The sequence below is a fragment of the Protopterus annectens genome, chromosome 7.part0 (assembly GCF_019279795.1).
Source record: "Protopterus annectens isolate FY-2018-M chromosome 7.part0, PAN1.0, whole genome shotgun sequence".
NCBI lineage: Eukaryota > Metazoa > Chordata > Ceratodontiformes > Protopteridae > Protopterus > Protopterus annectens.
This window is the reverse complement of record NC_056739.1, coordinates 688,647,125-688,666,866: the sequence shown is the minus strand read 5'-3', so window position 1 is coordinate 688,666,866 and position 19,742 is coordinate 688,647,125. Positions and strand designations below refer to the sequence as shown.

Below are 19,742 nucleotides of genomic sequence, written 5' to 3'. Positions count from 1 at the left end.
ATGTTAGGACAAGCAGAACCGATATACAAGGCATACTTGTGCTCCTTCTTTGACAGCCTGTGTCATTCCAGGGGTGTGGCTGTTGGCCAGTGACATGTTGTCAGTGTTGACACAGAAATGTGGCAGCCATTTATACACTGGCAGTACACTGACCTTCAGGTATTTGCTGTCTTACTAGGCACCATACCAGAGAGCCAGACATCCGGACAAAGCCCTAAGTGATTGGGGGACAGAGGTCTAAATATAGGGACCATTTTTAAGCATTGACCTTACAATCCTTGAAAGGTGATCCAATAACAGGTTTTGCATTAGCATGCATGTTTCTACAGGGTATGAAGTCTGACACTAAAATCTGCCATTATATTCTGACCTCAATCTTGTGTGATTTACCAATGAATTGCCAGACAACCACTATTTCATGTTATACAGACCACACTTATGATGCAAACCTCTGTACATTCTGCGATAGGTCTGCACAGTTGAAAGATATGGTAGGCACTGTGTAGGTTACTCCAAGCTGTGTACTGTCTATATGTGTGGCCCACTATCCGTAACTTGTACAGCTTTCCTGCATTGACAGATATTGACATCTGGACAGTGTACATAACTCCTACCGTAGGTGTAGCTGACATGCAGAATACTTGGCACTGCAGGCCTTGGAACATGGCCCTGTCAAAGACAGCACTGTACCTAGGCCACTACAACACAATAGCCGGGAGTAAGTGCTGGCCACATCCTGACAGTATTAACCACACATGTACACATCTCATCGACCTTTGCATATTGTGGACATATAACAAGTTATCATGTTGATTGGGACAGCCCTGGCAATGTGTGCTCTGCTGCTATTTCCCTGCAAACATACATGTTACTGCATTTCCATGGAATATGGGTGTGGTGGGGGCACACCTGTCCACTGTGCACATTTGCACAGACTATGCTGTCATTTGCTTTACTTTTTGGTTCCACTTAGCATAGTATTGTGCCCTGTCTTGGAAACTAGAGGCATATCACTAAAGACCACAGGTCAGATTGTAATAGCATGCATTTCAGTTTCAGACTTCTTACCCTTCAGAGCCTTACTGCAACTGCATGACCCACTGTGCTATCACTGTGTATGTCTTTAGGGGTATTTCATCATTGTCACCATGTGTGGGCCTTTGCCAGACATTTCTTTATGGTTTTCTATGGCTGACTTGCTGGGTGAGGCTGAGGTGTGAGTATGGGACTCACACACTGACATCCATGCCTGCGACCTATGAACCCAGTTAGTTGGCCTCTCACATATACTGCAGTAGGAATTTTCACCTTGGATACTACTGCATAGTGTGGGGAGGCCAGTATTGGGCAAACATTTCCTGGTGTCCCACATAGCTGACCATTGTCTGCTGCTATCCAGTAGGCCAGCCCATTCCCTTGCATGCATGTGGCAATACCGTAGATATGCTACCTGAACATACTAATCCATTAATTTATTGTTACGAAGATTGACTTAACTTGTGCCTGTGGCAGTTGTGAGGATGGTGCTTGAGGGCTGCCTATGTCAGATGCATGCAGTACACTGCCTAAACGTGGTAAGGTACAGGTAGTGTGAGCAGTGTGGCATCCATTTTACTGTGTATACAAGTCAGAGAGAGGTGTTAGTCCCTGGATCCCTAAAGTGTCAGTGTATGTGCTATGCATTGCCTCTTTGCCAGGGCCAGGGCATACTGGGCATGCCTCCATCTACTTCCAGGAGCTGGCTCATGGGGTTCCTCCTCCAAGTCCCTCTGTGCCTGTGGGGACCTTGTCAATGGTGGAGGGCTGTGTGGCTCTTCCTCATCATGTTCCTGCTGCATCTGTTTCTGCAGGATCATACTGTGTAGCATGGCACATACTATGAACATGTGTGCACATGTGGCTGGAGAGTACTGCTGGGCTCCACCAGATATGTCAAGGCAGCGGAATTGTGAGTTGGGCATCCCAAACACATGCTCTGTAATAATCCTGTTTGTGCACGCACCTCATTATGGCTTTCTTGAGTGGGTGTGTGTGCATTTCTGATGGGAGTCATCATCCATGGCTCCAGTGCATAGCCAGCATTCCCCATCAGATGGCCATACGGGATGTCCCCCCTGGCAAATTCCTTGTACAGCTGTTAGGAATACACTGATGAAGGGTTTGTTTGACCTTAAAGCTTTGTTTTATTTTACACTTGTTCAGTATCAGCATTGCTTGGTTTGTTTCATATGCCATCCAGTCTTGGTTTTATGAACTAAGCTTTGTTTTGCAACTGTTTGTTTTTTTGACAGCTTTGAGGAATGCCAGATGTGGGAGTTGTGATAGCTTCCAGGGCTGCCAGCACACACATTCATGATAATGTCCTGGGCATTGCACATGACCTGGCAGATGATGGAGTAAAAGCCGTAGCGGTTTACATAGACCCTATGCTGTTCACCGGCTGGTGCCTTGATGTGGATGTGCGTGCATTTTATGGCACCCAGTACCTCCGGGTAGTCTGCTACATGGTGGAAGAGGTGCATATTGCTGGTCCTCTCCTCACAGGTGCTGGGGAAGTAAATGTGCTCACTGGCATGTGGCAGCATGGCATTCAGGAACTGGTGGAGTACCCTGGATGCAGATGCCTCTGAGACCCCCATGATGTCCCCAGTAGGTCTTTGGAAAGTACCTGTAGCTAGTAGTCATAAGGCTACACATATCGTGATATCCACTGGGATGGGTTCCCCTCTGTTGGCTCTGGGTCTGAGGTGAGGCTGGCACAGCTCGATGAGTTGCTGAAATATGTCCCTGTCCACCCTGTAGTGCTCTACTATCTCCAAATCATGTAGCACCTGGTAGGTTACCCTGGGTCTGAACACTCTTCTTCTCCTCCTCAGTCTGGGGTGGTTGCCAGCATTAGCCTCCTAACTGCCCTCTGCCTCTAGTACATACTGATATATCAAAGGGACAGCAGCTCCTAACATTTTGTCGGTTAAAATTTTCCCAAGTTTGTACACCACTGGTGCAGATTTTGTGGGAAAAAACAGACTGAAAGGTGTTTGCACAATTTAGACTGTTGTGCTGCATATGCTGCCTGTCTGATTGGCTGGCTATGATAGATTTCATCTGCCTGCTATATTATTGGTACTTGATTGCTTTTATTCTGCTCTTTCCATTCTTGTTTTTATTTTTCCCTTCCCATTTCCACCCCTTTTAAGCCCCAAGGCATGCCGTGCAAACCCAGTGCCCAAATGTAAGCAGTTCCACTATTTCTGTTTTTTGTTTTGTTTTAGACCGGGTGCACACTGCGCAAACCTATTTAGCTAAAGTAAACACTTTTAAGCAGACGTGGCCCTCCCTGGACATGAACACACTCTACATTTCATGTGATGTCAATACAGCTTCAGGCACACACCCCTTTGCTTAGTATGCTTAGCTAAGCTCACATGGGAGCCGTGGAGCTTCAATGTGCTTACACCAAGCATGATACACCCCCTTTTCATGTCAGCTGCTTTTCCTGCTTACACCATTGCCTTATAGCTCTTACACAGTTAGGTGCAGCCAGATGATGGTCTCCCATTTAGTGATTCAGTAAAATGTATTCATTTGCATAACCCACTGCCTTAGTCCCTTGTTACACCACTACACCAGAGCCTTCCTCCTTAGCAACCAATGTTACTTGTTATTGTTTTGATTCTGCATGCCATACACCATAATGGCAAAATGGAGATTTCGCTTAAAATTGTCTTTTCACCTTTTTTTGGCACAATCCTATTTGTTTGCTGCTGAGCTTTTTTAAATGGCTGAAATTGGCAAAAAAAAAATATTTTTTTATATTTTTGCAACTATTTTCCATGTGAATGGCTGTATTTATGGCCATTGGCATGCCTAATGGTTATACTACATGCCTTACCTTGAGCTGCCATGCCTCCATTTTGATTTTTGCAGAAATGTACTTGGTTAGTCACTGAATAGATTTCTGCACCTCACACTATTCTGGCACGGATGCTTGTCTGTTTCCTGAATCACAAATTCACCTCATTTGCCTGGTTTTCACCAGCAAATGAGGTAATTAGCATTATTCAGTGGTGTCCGTGCCAGAATATTGCTGGCAGGCTCGTGCACACTCCCAGTCTTGTTTACTGGATCACTGGGTGGCCTTATTCTGTGCAGTAGCTGCTACATTTTTCGGACATGGGATTTTCCCATTATTGAATCCCAGGGATTAACTGTTAGAATTATATTAAAATAAACTGAGCTTCTAGAGACAATTCTATAAGCAGGCTGCTAAGTCACTTAAGTGCCGTATTGAGGAATGAGGTAAGAAAACAAAACTTAGTATACTATATTCTTCATTAAATATGAATAAAGAGCACATGTGGTTTAAAGTCTAGTTTGTCAAGCACTATTAATCAGACATGCATCTTACATTATACAAAACAAAGGAGTCCACATGCTGAGTGTTACACATTGTTGTGATCTCTAGGCTGAGAGGTATGCTTCTTCTTAAAAATGAATTTTCAATCTTTTTAAATGTTAATGTCATAAAATAAAATGAAAACAAATTCAAAATGATGCTTTATAGTTAATTTGCAAGCAGCATAGGCGCCGGAAGCTGTTGAAGACACGGGGGGAGGGGGGGGGGTGACAGGGGCACTTAGTGATCTAAAAAGGGCAATTTTTTTATAACTATTTACTACTACAACATAGATTCACTTGGAGGACCTTTTAAGCTTAGCCACTTCCCTTTTGGTGCTTGAATTAATATTTTCTGATTGGTCTTATCTATCCCATGGCTGATAATTGTATATTAGCCCTAGTGAGAACTGTGATAATTTGAGGGGACCCATATAAGGGATGCAGCATTTAGGAACTGCCTCTATCCATTAGTGGCATGAGGGGCAATCCTGGTGTACATTTTCTATTACCCATCCTAAGATTCAAGTTGCATTTGAATATGGATGGATGAGCTTTATTTTATTTTTATAGATAGTCTGTTCTGGAACAGTGGTAACCTCTGTGATATATATCCATCTCTCCACAACATACAATTTAGATACCTGGACTGAGTATTTCTGATGCCATATGACTTGCTGATGTTCAGTAGGTCCATCTGTATTAGGTCGGAGGATGCCTTGTATGCCAGACACATCACCTCTCAGCACTCTTCAAGATACTGACTATAGTAATAAATATTTGAGGTGGTCCATGCAAGACCTATTGTTTAGGACTTGTATCCTTTTAAGGAAGGTATCTCTGAAGGTATTCCAATTGTTGCATGGGGCTGGACAGATACATGCCAAAGTGGGCATTATACAAATGATTGACCTAATGAGAACTTTGTAAAGGGGGACAACATCTGTAGATCTAGTCACAATCAATTTGTTTATAAGCTGTGCAATATAGAAAGGCTTTGTTATGACTCTGGGTGCATGTTAGTTAAAAGTTAGGTCACTGTACACACAAGTTCCCAAATGCCAAACAATTGGGTTAGTTCTCAGAGGGCATTGTCATGATTTTGACACCTGTTTGGGAGAAACCTTCCTGCATGATGGTTAAGTCACTGGAGGATTCAGTAATAGCTCCTAGCTTGCAGTCATCTCAAACTTAGCCAGCCAAAGCCCTTTGGTATTTCCTTTTACTTTTGAGATGTATATGCCAAACACTAAAAGTCTCAGCACCGAACCCTGGGGGACTCCATTGGTGTCTGGTCTCTTCCCCTATTTTGATCTCCTGCATCCTTTGAGCAAGTTGGCAATCCAGCTAGTGAAGCAAGTGTTTGCTCCTATATTAGTCATCTTTTGTACTACACATGAGTAGGGGATTGCGTCAAAAGGCTTGGCTAGGTCAAGGTAATGTGGTGTGAACTGTTTTAACTTCATCGATTGCTTTGGTAACAAGAGTAAAGCTTAAAATTTGCCCATGATTATGAGCCTTTCACACTTTCCTCTGGGCTGTTTTAAAACATATTTTAGGGTCATGCATACATTTATGCATTGTTTGATTCACCTTCCTGAGTATATTTAATTATATTCCCATTACACAAACTAACAACTCTAGTCTTACCTCTCAACTGTCTACATTTTTGCAGAATGTCCAGATTTTGCCTAATTTTTCATCTAGTTCTCAAAATTTGGGATTATCTGCACTTTCGTGGCAAGTTAGTGAGAAATGAATTCACTAAATGACAAGACATTTGAATTTCAGAAAATGCATGCTAGTACCTTTTATTCTGGCAACTTTTTAAGTTTATGACGGCAATATTAAACATTTGTCCCAATTTGGGGGGGCTCTGCATCCCATTTTTGGCTTTGTCCAGTTTTTTGTGCCAAGAGGTTGAGAGGTATATTATGACATACAAATAAAAATTAGAATTCCTTGTTAGTTCTATATATGGGAAACAATTTACTCCAGGACTGTCTCCTATACTAATGGACACAGATGCAGCTCAAATGTTTTATCAGTGCATGGGTCCACTCAAATAAATTATGTATGGTATGAAACCAGTTACTCACTATAAGTAATATATTACTCAACCATGGGACTGATAAGGCCAAACACCAAACCTGATAAATTAATTCAAGCACCAAAAGGGAAAATTGAGAGGTTTAAAATGGCCCACAAGGGCAGCTAGCCTTGTACTTTCCTAAGGACCTATCATACTGGTGCTGGTTTGTACCCTCATCACTAGTGAGCCCAAAACAATTTAGATCTGGTGCACTTCTGTAAGATTATAATCTTGTCTCAGCTATACCCAAGAAAACTTATAACCGGTTACTATCCATCTTTAAATTAATAACACAGCACAAATAAAGTGAACGAAGTTTGTAAAAAACAGCCAAGAAAAGTTCCTGTGTCTGTGGAGCTTTACATTACCAGAGCGTTATGCAATACAAACTTATTAACAACTGATTTTACAAAATACCGAGCAGCTAGACACCACTAGTGTTTAGTGAACTAGCAAAAAAAAACTTGCTAATTAAGAGCATGGCAGCAACATAATACCAAGTACTTCAAAGTCTAGCTCTACAAGTTCTATATCAGCAAGCACTGGTTTTCACTATTACGACCCACTAAACAATGCTCTAATGCTGCCCCAGATAGACAGCACACAGGGTGAATACAGAAAATATTTTGAGACAAGAGAAAAAAAAATGTCAGCCAGTTTGGAAAAACATTGGAGACTTAGGAAAATGGTAAGGAATTAGTCTGAGACAACAACTACCCTCAGCAGAGAAAAGGAGGCGAAATGAGAGTGTGTCAAAACGCTGGAGCAGAGAAATACAGGACACTGAACTATGGCAAACCTACTGTTTCACCTGTTTCACTAAAAGACAATACATGCCTCCCAAAATCACATTACAATAACCACTGTCACTACAATTTTTCCACCCTTACTCTGTAGAGCCAGTTAACAAGCATAGCTCCAACCTTTTATTTCCAAAATGTGGAAACATTACTTCTAATGTAGAAGGAACACTTTGAAACAGAGTACTAGCAACTTAAGTAGAAAAGTCACAAAATGATTAAAATGTACCTTTATACACAAATGTTATTTTGAATGATTCAGCATTTACTATAAATATTGGTTAATTCTTGACAACAAATCTGCAACAATCCCTTTCAAATAGAATGTAGAACAGCGAGGTACATGGAGTTAAGACTCCAAATGAGTAACGTTCCTTATAATGACGTACACTTTAGAAGTATGACCTTATTAGTAAGCAGAAAGGCCAGTAAAAAGCAGCTTTTACTACATTTTTCACAGGACACCCTTCCTATACAAAACACATTTTTTCCACTACATGCAGCATATGCAGGCCAAGATCTACACTTGTTTTTAAGCTTACAAAAAAGTCGTTATCCTCTGTTTGTGGTCAGCTATGGAAATATTAATAACAACTCACTACAGAGAGATTCAGAGAGAATAAGGCATACTATAGAACCAGCACATAGCAAATTTGTAGTACTGCTGTGACTGTCTTGCATTCATGAAACAGCATACAAACTGCGATACCTTTTAGAAGTGCACAACTACCATTGGGCCATGGAAGCTTTTAAATGGCAAAAAAAAAAAATGCTGAAAGGAATTATTTAAATAACTCTGCCCTCACAGATTTCTAAACTACCGTCTAAAAGACTATACTAACTAGATTGAAAGCTGTTAGGTTGTTGTGTTGTGTCTTTTGGCTTTTCCTGGTTAGGGGTCGCCACAGCGGAACTCCGGTCCGCTAATGATTGGCAGTAGATTTTTACGTGCCGAGTTGCCAGCTTGGACGCACAACCTTCAACGAAGGTACGCCCATTCACGCATGTCTCCACACAGAAGATGCTTTAGCTGAGAATCGAACAAGACAACGTCTTACTGCGAGGCGACAATGCTACCGCAGCACCACCACCGCAGTCACACAAGTAAAATTAACATGTTTTACAAGAGATGGTAAACTGATGGCGATTCAATAACATGAAGTGTGTGTGGTGGGGAGTTTGACTGTCTCAAGAAAAAAAGCATGCCTTTGTATTTAAAACAGTGGCATTGTAAATGTTGGTTTAATTTCTCTAAATGCTTATGCCCACACTGTCACATTAGCCATGTAACAAAATAAAAAGCAAATTGCAATACTTAAAAACTGCCCCTGATTTTGAAACCGTATCGCACTTTATGTTTCTGGCTCTTGATTAAAAGGCAAAAGTCACATAAGAGGCAATTTCTCTCAAGCAGTTGCAGCACGTTGGTTGTACAAGTACGTGCCACGCCGCCATTACTACAAATTACAGCCTCCATGCTTGGCCGGACAAAATAAAACCTTTAACTTTCTCAAAAATATTGAGTAACCGCACAATTCTCTTCATGTACGCACAAACATACTAAAGTATTCTTTAGTCAAACTATATTACTTTGCTCCTCAATTAAGCTCACAAAACAATGTTAAATAATCCTCATGTCATGTCAAAAGTAAAATGGACCACTCAGTACTTTAAAAGTAAAACGGACACCTCTCAGCAGCTTAAAAGTAAAATGGACCTTTCACCTTCCAGCACCAGCACATAAACGGAGCCTTGGGGGAAAAAATCTCTCCTTACTGTGACTCTGGCAGGCTGCAGCAGGCTTGATGTGGAATCCATCTCCACGTACTTTGTGTTTGAATTTAACGTTAGCATGCAATGCACGCATGGGTCCACTTATTAGGTCTTACAGCTGTAAAAGTGGGGGGGCACCCCATCCCCCTCGCTCTATGGTTCCGGCGCCCATGACAAGCAACAAGCATGGACTAAGGTGTTTTGATAGTTATATCTCAAAGTATATTTCCTGAATATTTTCATGAAATTAAGCCAAACTGCTTTGGAGATATAGCCTTTTCTAGACAAGGAACAATGCTTCTTCAACATATTATTAGCATATTTTTATGACAATGATAAGCAATAATTTTCATCACAAGCATATATCAAGTTTTGCAGACTTAATATAAAATTCAACAACAAATTAAAATCTGGTTAATTATACTGTATTTTAAATATGCATTTTTAATTATGTGCTTTGTTTTCTTATTCTACAGCTTACAGCAGCTACATTTTACTTTTAAATGTCCTTTTTAAATTTTTCTTATTGTTCAAAGGTAAACAATTCATTAATGAAATAAAGCTATAACATGCCATTTCTTACAATGCAACAACATAATACCAATATTTTTTATATAGTAGGCATTTACATAAGATAAACTGTTACAGTGTTGCTGGTGCAACTACCCTTGACTAAAAGGTTATACAAATGCCTACATTACTAGACTACAAATACATATTTTCTCTGATAATGGACTTTCCCTCCATGTGCCTGCTGGTCATTAAGCACCCCCCCATGGAAAGCCATTTGTTTCCCAACAGTGGGGAGTCTCATACCCACTAAGGTGAAATATGTCCTGGGGGAGCTTTCATAAAGGCAGACATACACTGTGGTTGCTTGTGCCCTTACTGGCATTCTACTTGTGAAGCCATTTTTATCGTTAATGGCCTAAATCTCCCCGGCTGTGATGTGAACACTTGTGCTGCTGCAAAGACCACCTATACCCTTTTGTGTACACATTCATTCTCCTCTATATGTGTTGCCAAGGGTTATCAGCACTGGCTTGGGTGGTCATGCCCACATCTTCCTTTCATGGGCTCCCAACAACCTGTTATACCTCCATCTACCAGTAAAGGCTTTATCAGCAGAACTATGGCATGAGCCAGTTGGGACCCCCTCCCCCCTAGGACAGACACATCCATCCTCCATTCCTGTGCTCTGAAGCACCTAAGATGCTAATTGAAATCAGGCTGCCTGAGCCATAGTTAGGGCTTTATCCCTGTACATCACCAGTACAGTCTTATTTAACTACAGGTACTGAAAAATGTTATGTGTTTGGCTGAGATATAAATAGACAGGAGAAAAGTGATCCTCATGGCACTGGACTTCATGAATCAAAGAGCTTGTATTCCAACACAAAACAGACAAAAAGAGCAATGGAAAAATCAATGAGCATCCCTCATTCAACAGGTGCTTCTTGTTAGCTAAGTAGGTCACAGTACATTCTCCTCGGCTCTCACTACTAGGACCAACATTTAAATCCTGCATTCATTTGTTATCATTTATTTAAAATCATTCAGCTTTGGTAAGACTAACGCTAGTTTTTCAGTTAGCTGTTACTCATCATTGCTGTCCTGCTATGTAAAGAGCTAGATCGTGCTGAATTGAGAATTGAACACTTAACAGAAGTCATGTCATCTATGTAAGCAGATCTGAACTCCATGTTAAACAAATCAGCTAAAAATGAAAGATAGTCCCAGCCAAATTAGAATCTTCACTGTGTATTTCTTTAAACATCTTGAAGTGAAGGCCCGTGAGATACAGTATATGCAAATAATCCCTTAAGGACATAACAGTGTTTCAGCTACATGACTTCTGAATGCCCATGAATTTTCACCTTTTAAGTCTTTATGGGAACATTCAGGCCAGTATAAAGCCAAACCCCACTGGCTGTTCAGTGTTAAACAGATGTGAGCTGTTACTAGACACAGTGGTGGTTATAGTATGATTTATCAAAATAGTACTCAGTGAATCTTGCTGCACTGTTTGTTATTCCACATGACTAATTTCTTTGCCGGAAGACAATTTTTTGCAAGTTTCTTAAAAAAAGTTATTTTCTGTGGTGAAAGAAGACATGGCTGCTAGAATTCACCATGTCTTTTGCACCGTCTTTATGCAAATAACTGAGATCAGTGCATCCTAGTAAAAAAGAACACTTACCCCATTGCAGTAGCTTGGAGTAAATGAACTGTAGATGATGAAATCAAAAATGGATTTTTGTACTATTTAAGAAAGTGGCCTTCTGCTGGGAAAGTAAGACTTTTGAGTATTGCTTTGATGATTGATGCAACTATCCCTACCAAAGTATTAGAAAAAAAAAAGGGTAAACATATTCTTTTCCAGCCATCAGATCATAGTATTAAATAAAGCTGAAGATGATTCTGCTACTTCTTAAAATTATTCTGCATTTAAAAGTCGCAGAAATGTGTTTTTGATTATTTCTTCCTGCTTACAGGATAAAAAAGCTGTCAGTGTCATGCCTACCTGAGCTTCCCTGACACCACAATGGCAACTCGATCACAGACTGCTTCAGCCTCTTCCATGCAATGTGTCGTCAGAACAGCTGCCCGCTGTTTGTTCATTAATGCAGCTCGGATTGACCTCCTAAAACATAGCACAAGATACTTCAATAATGAAAACAAATAACACTTTCATTTTGATGCTTTAATAAACTGGTTTGGATTTATTCTTAGTTACAAGAAGTTGGCTTTGTTAAAAATATAGTCACAAATACATACAGGCAATTACTTGTACACTAAAGACTTTAGTTTGCCTAAAACATATCAAGATAAAAATGTATTTTTGAGAATCTTTGAAAGTAAAATGAAATAAAACTTATGTGCTTGTATGAAAATCAACAGTTATGAATGAAGCTCTGAAAATTATTCCATTCAGGTTTCCCAGGTGACTGTCCCAGACATGACTGAGTCTCCAGCCCACATGTATATACCAAAAGCTTTGTGAAACATCTTGCTTGATAACCAGAAAGGTCATCTTCATTTCCACTCAGTGATCCTTCTTTATGGCAGTCTAAACGCAGACATGCAAAAACTTTTGACAGGTCATAAACGCAGACATCATGCAAAAACGTTTGACAGGTCATACAATGCACACTATTAACAAACAGCGTCTTATTCATCATATTAACATATATATATATATATATATATATATATATATATATATATATATATATATACACACATATATCTGTTAGGAGAGTTGAGAGGAGGGGAAGACCAACTATATCAAATGCTTGAATAAAGTCAATAAAGGTACTTCCAATTTGATGGCGACTGTCCATGTTAGTTACAATGTCATAAGCCAGTGTCCAGACTGCAGTTATGGTACTTCTACCTGGCTAGAATTTACATTATGTGTTGCAGAGAAGGTAATATTTTTTATATTTATGTGGTGAGTTGATTCTATATGCTATTCTCATTAACTTGCCAAGATTCGGGAGTACTGATATTGAATGGTACTAATGTGTATCAGTGACTTTTGGCTCCTTTAGAGTCGATTCTCAGATTATGGGCATAATGGCTAAAGTGAGGCAGAGGCTATAGATAGGAAGTAAATAGTTGGTGTTGTAATCTCTGTTATAATATGGAAATCAATGGCAGTCAAGTAGGATTTGCTCTAGTAGAGGGCTGATCTATTTGGAAGAATCTTACTGAAGTAGAAAGGGGTAGATAGTTTTGGGGGCTTAGGTGGTTTTGGTCAGTGGGAGTGGTTGGAGTGGGAGGTTTGATGAATTATTTGTGGAAATTGAAAAATTATATTGAGCTGCTCTGCTTGCTGCTGCTTACTTGCTTACTGCTTGCTGTGGGATTTGAAGTCTTCTTAAGACACACAGTCTTGCTGTGCTGTTTACTGCTGAATCAGAGACACATAGCTTTGCATGACTCCATCTGTAGTCTGTTTAAAGCACCAAGCCTTTCAAATTGCACACTGATAAAGAAATATATTTTGCAGCTATAAGCACAGTTACAGATAACTTATTTTATAACAAACCACATGTAGTCTGTCAGATTTGTAGCATATATTTACAAAGTTTTCCTTCATTACAGATATGAATGATGACTTCTACAAAATACCTCTCTCTGTCCTTCTCTCACATAACTGAATTACTACAATAGCTATATACAGAGCTAGTCACGCACACAAGATGTTGTTATTTCCTCAGTATATTTTTCTGGCCTTCTATGGGAAGTCACATAATGTCTGTTTTTAGACTTTTCTATTGTCCTTTTGTGATTTAAGCACTTTTGCTGATGTGAGGATGCCATTCTGAAAGGAAACATCTGTATAAGCTGTTCCTACTGTAAAAACATCACGTATTGCTGAATTTATAAAAAAGGATGTCTGTTAATAGATATTTGTTCTGCAAACATGAGAAAATCATATAATCCTTGCTTTCCAATATTACTTTGTTAGGCTTTTCTTTTTGATGCTGTGAAGAGAAGCCTGTCTGTTATACATATAGTATGAATGCACATTGTAAACTCTATGCATATATTCAAGCAAACTTTTTCTTTCAGCATATTTACAACATAATTAATTTCAGCTTTATATTCATAATATCTAACAGAAATCAATAGATGTGAAATTACCAAGTGAACACTGAGTGGAGTATTCAGTTAAAACTTGATTTGTTGGTACCCTACTTAATAGGTAGTTAACTTTATTTATTTATTGTTTTTAACATTTGTTTACCAGGAAAGTGTGACTGGGACAGAGCCCATTTTCAGTGGAGGCCTAGGGAGAAACACTCCAAATGCATGTCTTTGGAATGTGGGAGGAAACCAGAGCACCTGGAGGAAACCCATACAAATGCAGGGAGGACATGCAGACTCCGCACACAAGGCACCCCAGCAGAGAATTGAAACAGAGACCCTCTTTCTGTGAGGTGGCAATGATAACCATTACACCACTTTGCCACCCAAAAATCATGCAAAAATCTTTTTGGTGTGCGTTGCAGGGAAGTTTGGATTTTAGGTATTGATTGGTGAGAGAGCATAAGGAGGTGTATTGATTCCTAATCTATAAATATGGGGTCTTTACCCAGGTTCTCCAGGCCTCATTGTGAAGATGCATTAGGGAGCTACACTCTTTAGTAAGGCAGTCTGCTTTGTTTTCTTCGATGGGGAAGTAGGTGCTTTAGCTGGAGAGGAGCTGCTGAGTGAGGAGATTAGCAGTAGAGCTGGAATCATCACTGGTGAGAGCAGTTTTTCAGTCCACATTAGGGAGGTGAAAACTGAATCTGGAAAAATTGATTTTGGTCTGAAGGAGATTAGCTTGAGGAGTAGGGACTAAGACTGATGTTTTGTTTACTTTTGTATACTCAAAGATATTGTGCAGTGTTCACCCAATGAGGGAGGATGGGTGGCTATGGATGAGATATTAGCTGGATGAATGGTAATTAATCAGCATCCTTTCCTAGAACTAACGGGGAGTGATTTTGTTCTACTTAGCTCATTGACCACTTAGACTAGTATGAGGTCAGCAAAGAATTCAGTAATATTTTGACTGGAAGGTCATACTATGGTTAAATTAAAGTCGGTTAGTATGATAATTTGACAGTTGGAGGGCAGTGGACTATTGTGTTTAAGATTAGGGTTTGGAATTTTGATATACATAAAGAAGGTAACAAGTATGCTATAGTAATGTAAGGATGTCTGGAGGGCTTGGAGGACAGTTTTACAAGAAGCCAATTAGGATCATGACCAAAGGAAAGGATGGTCAACTATTAGAGAATGGATGAGGTTATATTTTATATATGTTAACATAGTGCTGTCTCCCTGTCTTAGTCCAGGACAGGTGTCCAACACGTAATAATATTTAGGGAATATGTGACTAATTTGTGGTGCTCATTTTAAGAACTTTTACTTCTGACATCTTTGTCACTGAAATGTGTGCATGAAAGTGTGTTAGGATTGTGCAGAAGTAGAGTTTAGGGATGGTTGTTAATGGGTGATGGCCCAGTGTTAGATTCAACATTTGTTGTTATTACTATAATTGAGAACAGACATGAGTTACAATAGGCATTTTAATAGGGTAGGAGTGTGAGGTAAGAGAAATGGCATAGTATGTTGTTTTTTGAACATGCAAACTGGGTGAATTAGGTTTCTTGAATGAGTGTGGAGTGAGTTCTTTTGTATTAAAATTGTTGGGAGTTGGGGTGAGTTAATACATAATTCAAAAATGATCATGTATTTATTTTCATTTGTTAACTGGAGTAAAACAAGGATCCAAGTGGACCATTTTTGGCTCAGCTCAGGAAAATATAATAAACACAAGACAATTAATGATGAATAGTGAACATTAAAATATGATATTCAAGAAACAAAGTTTTACAAATAAACATGTAAGTGATGTTTTAGAAATGAACAGATGTAATGCTGAAACAATTTGTATGGAGGAATATAGATTTAGATGCAGATTTAACTTTTGTTACTATGTATAACTCTAAGCCAAATATTTTGATAGGAATTGTATTACAAAAGCTATTTTTTATTTCGTTTTTTATTTGACATTTGTTTACTGGTAAAGTCTGACTGGGTGGGTGCCTATTTTCAGCGGAAACCTCCGGAGAAAAGCTCCAGAGACAATTAGCATATTATATTAGCTTATTACAGAGAAACAATGAACGTTTTTACATACAAGAATGAATATACTATTTTTACATATATTAGATTAGTGCTTAGGAAGCTCTGGACATAATATATGTGGGAATCCTACACTCAGTATACAGGGGTGAAGGGCTGCTAAGTCAATGGCACTGGAACTGTACTACCTTACTAATATGTGCTAACCCTAGCTGTGCACCTTCTCCTAACTCAAACAAGACACTCACACCCATTTCACACACACAGATACATGCCTAGCACTAAATCTATCCTCTTTCCTTACCCCTTACTTTATACCTAACATGAAAACTCTCACGCACACACTCCCACCACTAATACCAAAACTTTCAATATATCAAAAAAAGTTTTGGCAATCTAACAAATTCCCATTTACTATAGCCATAAACATTTGATTTTTTTCATTTGTTAATTTATTATTTGCTTGTCTTTTGTGACCAGGAATGTCAGGCTGGGCAAATCATATTCTCAGCTGAGGCCTGGGAAGAAATACTCCACCAGATACATCTAAGATACTCATGGCAGAATAAATTGTTCACAAAGATACCTTAAGACATTTAGATACAAACAGGTTAAAAGTTAAAACTGGTATTTCTTCAGTGGTGACATTATACATGATATTAAATTCAATGTATAAAACATTTAGCATGCAAACAGTTCATGTGCGATAATTGTGACAAGCAGATATTAGATATGACTTATAAGACATGGGAAAGATGTTAGAAATAAGTAAAACTAAGGTTGGGAGTGTGAAACATTTCCCAGTAAGTATATAATAATTAAAGCTTGATGGGTAAACAAGAAATTGTATAGCTGATGAGTTATGGATATTAGAAGTTAGAATACTAGAGAAGATACTGACATAGAACCTGGTTATAAGTGAGTGGTAGAAGGTATTTGCAGGAGATGGATAAAGTGGGAAGGTCAGAATAAAACTGAAATGTAAAGTGGTGATCAAAGCTGGATAACAGGCAAACCGGGCCCTAGACAGGGTAATGGACCAGGCTCCCTGCCCTCCCCCCCATAACAATTCTAGTGTCCCTTTACTTGGCTGTAAAAAAATGAACAAGCACAGGAATCTGTCTAGTTCCAACCTCACCACCATGAGTGGTGAGGAAAAAATAAAAAAGCAGAGAAACTAGTGGTCTTAAAACTTCGTTATTCAGCTCAGTCACAATAATTTTCAAAAATCATGAAACCCAGGTAGTGTTCCAAAGGAACAAGCCTTTATTCATCACAGACAAGTGATCCCCAGTAACAAAAAATTAGAAATATATGATTTTTGGAAATGATTGTGGCTGAGCTCATTAAAGAAGTTTTAAGACCTTTACATGACTGTCTCACCCCAGGTACCATAAATACTGTTCAAACCTGTCACTGTGCATACTGTTTTCTTCTTTACTTTTACAATGGTTACAGAGATTTGATTTTAAACCTTTATTTTAAATTTTATAGTACAGACACTGATGAAAACAAAACAAAATTGCCTCACACTGAAAATAAACATTGCATGAGCAAAGGTAAACTTCTTTACCCTTGAAACATGCATTTATTGAAATAGCATTTAGCCAGAGGTATATGTACATTTATATCGGCATCCCCAAACCTGGCAATTATAGCTACATTGTAGCCTGCATTTTTTTCTTATGCTGTTATCAAAAAAACTAATAACAATAATAATGTCCAAATTTGTTTTATACAAGCACACAGTGGCCAAAGAATTTCAACTTAATTCTAACACACATACATACACAGACTCAGACACACACACACACACACACACACACACACACACACACACACACACACACACACACACACACACACACACACACACACTAGTCCTGCAAAGTCAGACTGACAGTTTAAAAATGACCAGATGAAGGTACTTTCATCCACAGAGAGCCATCCACCCCCACCACAGCAGTTATAACCACTTTGTTGATTGTGTATACCCATTATTGTTAAGAAGAAATAAATTACATGTACTTTATTGGTACTTTTGGAAGAACTACATGAAATCGTATAAAGATCACTAGCATCATACCATATGATTCAACCATGTGTAGCTCATTTTAAGTAGAACAGTATTTATAAGAGCATAAAAAATATCAATCCCCCTGATAACACATGCTGAAGCAATATACACAATCTCTACAGAAGCAAAAGGCATCTGAATAATTCCACATTAAAGACAGCTATCATTAAGGCAGAGGCTGTTGCCCTTGAAGAATAAATTTCTGCGTTTCATTAAAAATAGTGTGCTGGTGATATTGCCATATCATTTCCTGAACTAGAACAGTTATGCAATAGGAACTGTCAGGCAAATAATGACAACAGGTTCATAGTTACTATAAATGCAGTCCTGGAGATCATTAAGGAGCATAGCATTTCTGGTTAAATGACAAGCGCAGTGTCACACAGGAGGTAAATGAAGGTAGAAAGATTCAAAACCTACACCCTTGTCACAAGAAACAGCTCATTAACAAGTGAGAGCTCTAGTCCTCTCTCCTAACTGCTAGACCAACAGTTTTTACTTAAATGAAGAAATCCTTTACAATCCAATCTTGTAGAGAAGACTGTACCACAATAATATGCAACAATGACTGTATACTAGATGCTGAAGATCAGATGGTTCTGATCATCACTCTAAATAATGCAGACTGTATGACCTGACAAATGTAAAACCCTTTGCAGTTGCTGGAGGCTGTAAATAAGGTACTGCAAAAAGATATGACTAAAATGCAACATGCTTAGACTGTTGATGAGTTAATTCCTTCTCTAGTGCAATGAATAAAGCAAAACAATTAGAAACAGTATATCTGCTGTAGTACTGGCTTTTGTTCAACATCTCCCAAGGCATACACAAATCAGAAATATTAATGCATAAAGCATACTGTGTTTTATTATTATTTTTTTTTGGGGGGGGGACACCTACATCTCATTTTTGACCTCCCTATGTCTTCTGTCAGACTATCAGACTACATCAACAAGTTTTGCATGAACATGTATTTAATGTACTAGATGAAAACGGGTCTGGCAGCAGGAATACGGGTCTTACCCACTGTATCTATGGTACATATTTTTACTCTGACAAGCCATATAACTAAGTGGGGCATACACACACATACATACAGACCCACAAAGACCCACAAACACACACTCACGCACACAAACACAGCACACATGATGTATCTCCTGCTAATTCCTGCCAGTGCAAAACTTTATGTAACCTCGATGTAAAATGTGGACACCTGATGGTTGCATGGACTTTTCTGCCAAAGTACAGTAAAATGACTTCAAACCTCCTGATAGCACACAAAATGCAATGCTGGCTGTACCCCCTGGTAATACCAGCAAATGTATAATGCTGCCAAAGTACAATGGATTCTCTGGCTGTTAACCCTGGATACCTGCTGCTGCACTCAACTTTTTGTGCCACATCTTCTCTGTAAGCCTGCTCCTGTATCATTGGCTGAAAGCTGGAAGTAGCAGGAGGTTGACATGGACAAAGCAGGAAAACTTTCATATTTAAAGGAACATCACACAGTCACTGGAAACATTTTCATGTTTTTTTTTCATTCTTAAAGCGACAATATGCGGTCATTCAGCAATATAATTAAACTGTTATTATTTTTTTTTAATTTAATGTTTAATGTTGTACTTGGGCCCCCTGCCACCATGGGGCCCTAGACACTGCCTACATTGTATAGTGCTGGATCCAGCTCTGGTGGGGATTAATGTACAAATGAAAATGAGGAGGAGTGATAGATCAGTTTGCTGTATAGAAGAGGATAGAAGTTATAAAAGGATAATAGGTATGAGCTGACAAACTAAAATGAAGTTACCCAGGTGAGAAGCATATGAATCATTCAGCAAATAGTGCTTCTGATCTATTTACACAACAGAACTATTTGTCAACAAAATAGTTATTTGACAGACTGACATCCACTCATAAGGATATAACCACCTATAGGAGTACAGGTCTCTTTCCA

At 39.0% G+C, this 19,742-nt stretch overlaps 1 protein-coding gene across 1 annotated transcript in view; it reads right to left on the bottom strand.

Annotated features, from left to right (window-relative positions):
* The window catches only part of LOC122806635 (cholesterol transporter ABCA5-like), a 1,155,982-nt gene that overhangs the window by 180,140 nt on the left and 956,100 nt on the right, over positions 1-19,742 (bottom strand). Inside the window, exon 23 of the mRNA XM_044077221.1 lies at positions 11,585-11,704. Coding sequence (XP_043933156.1) covers positions 11,585-11,704 — 120 coding nt within the window. The remainder of the gene's footprint in view (positions 1-11,584; positions 11,705-19,742) is intronic.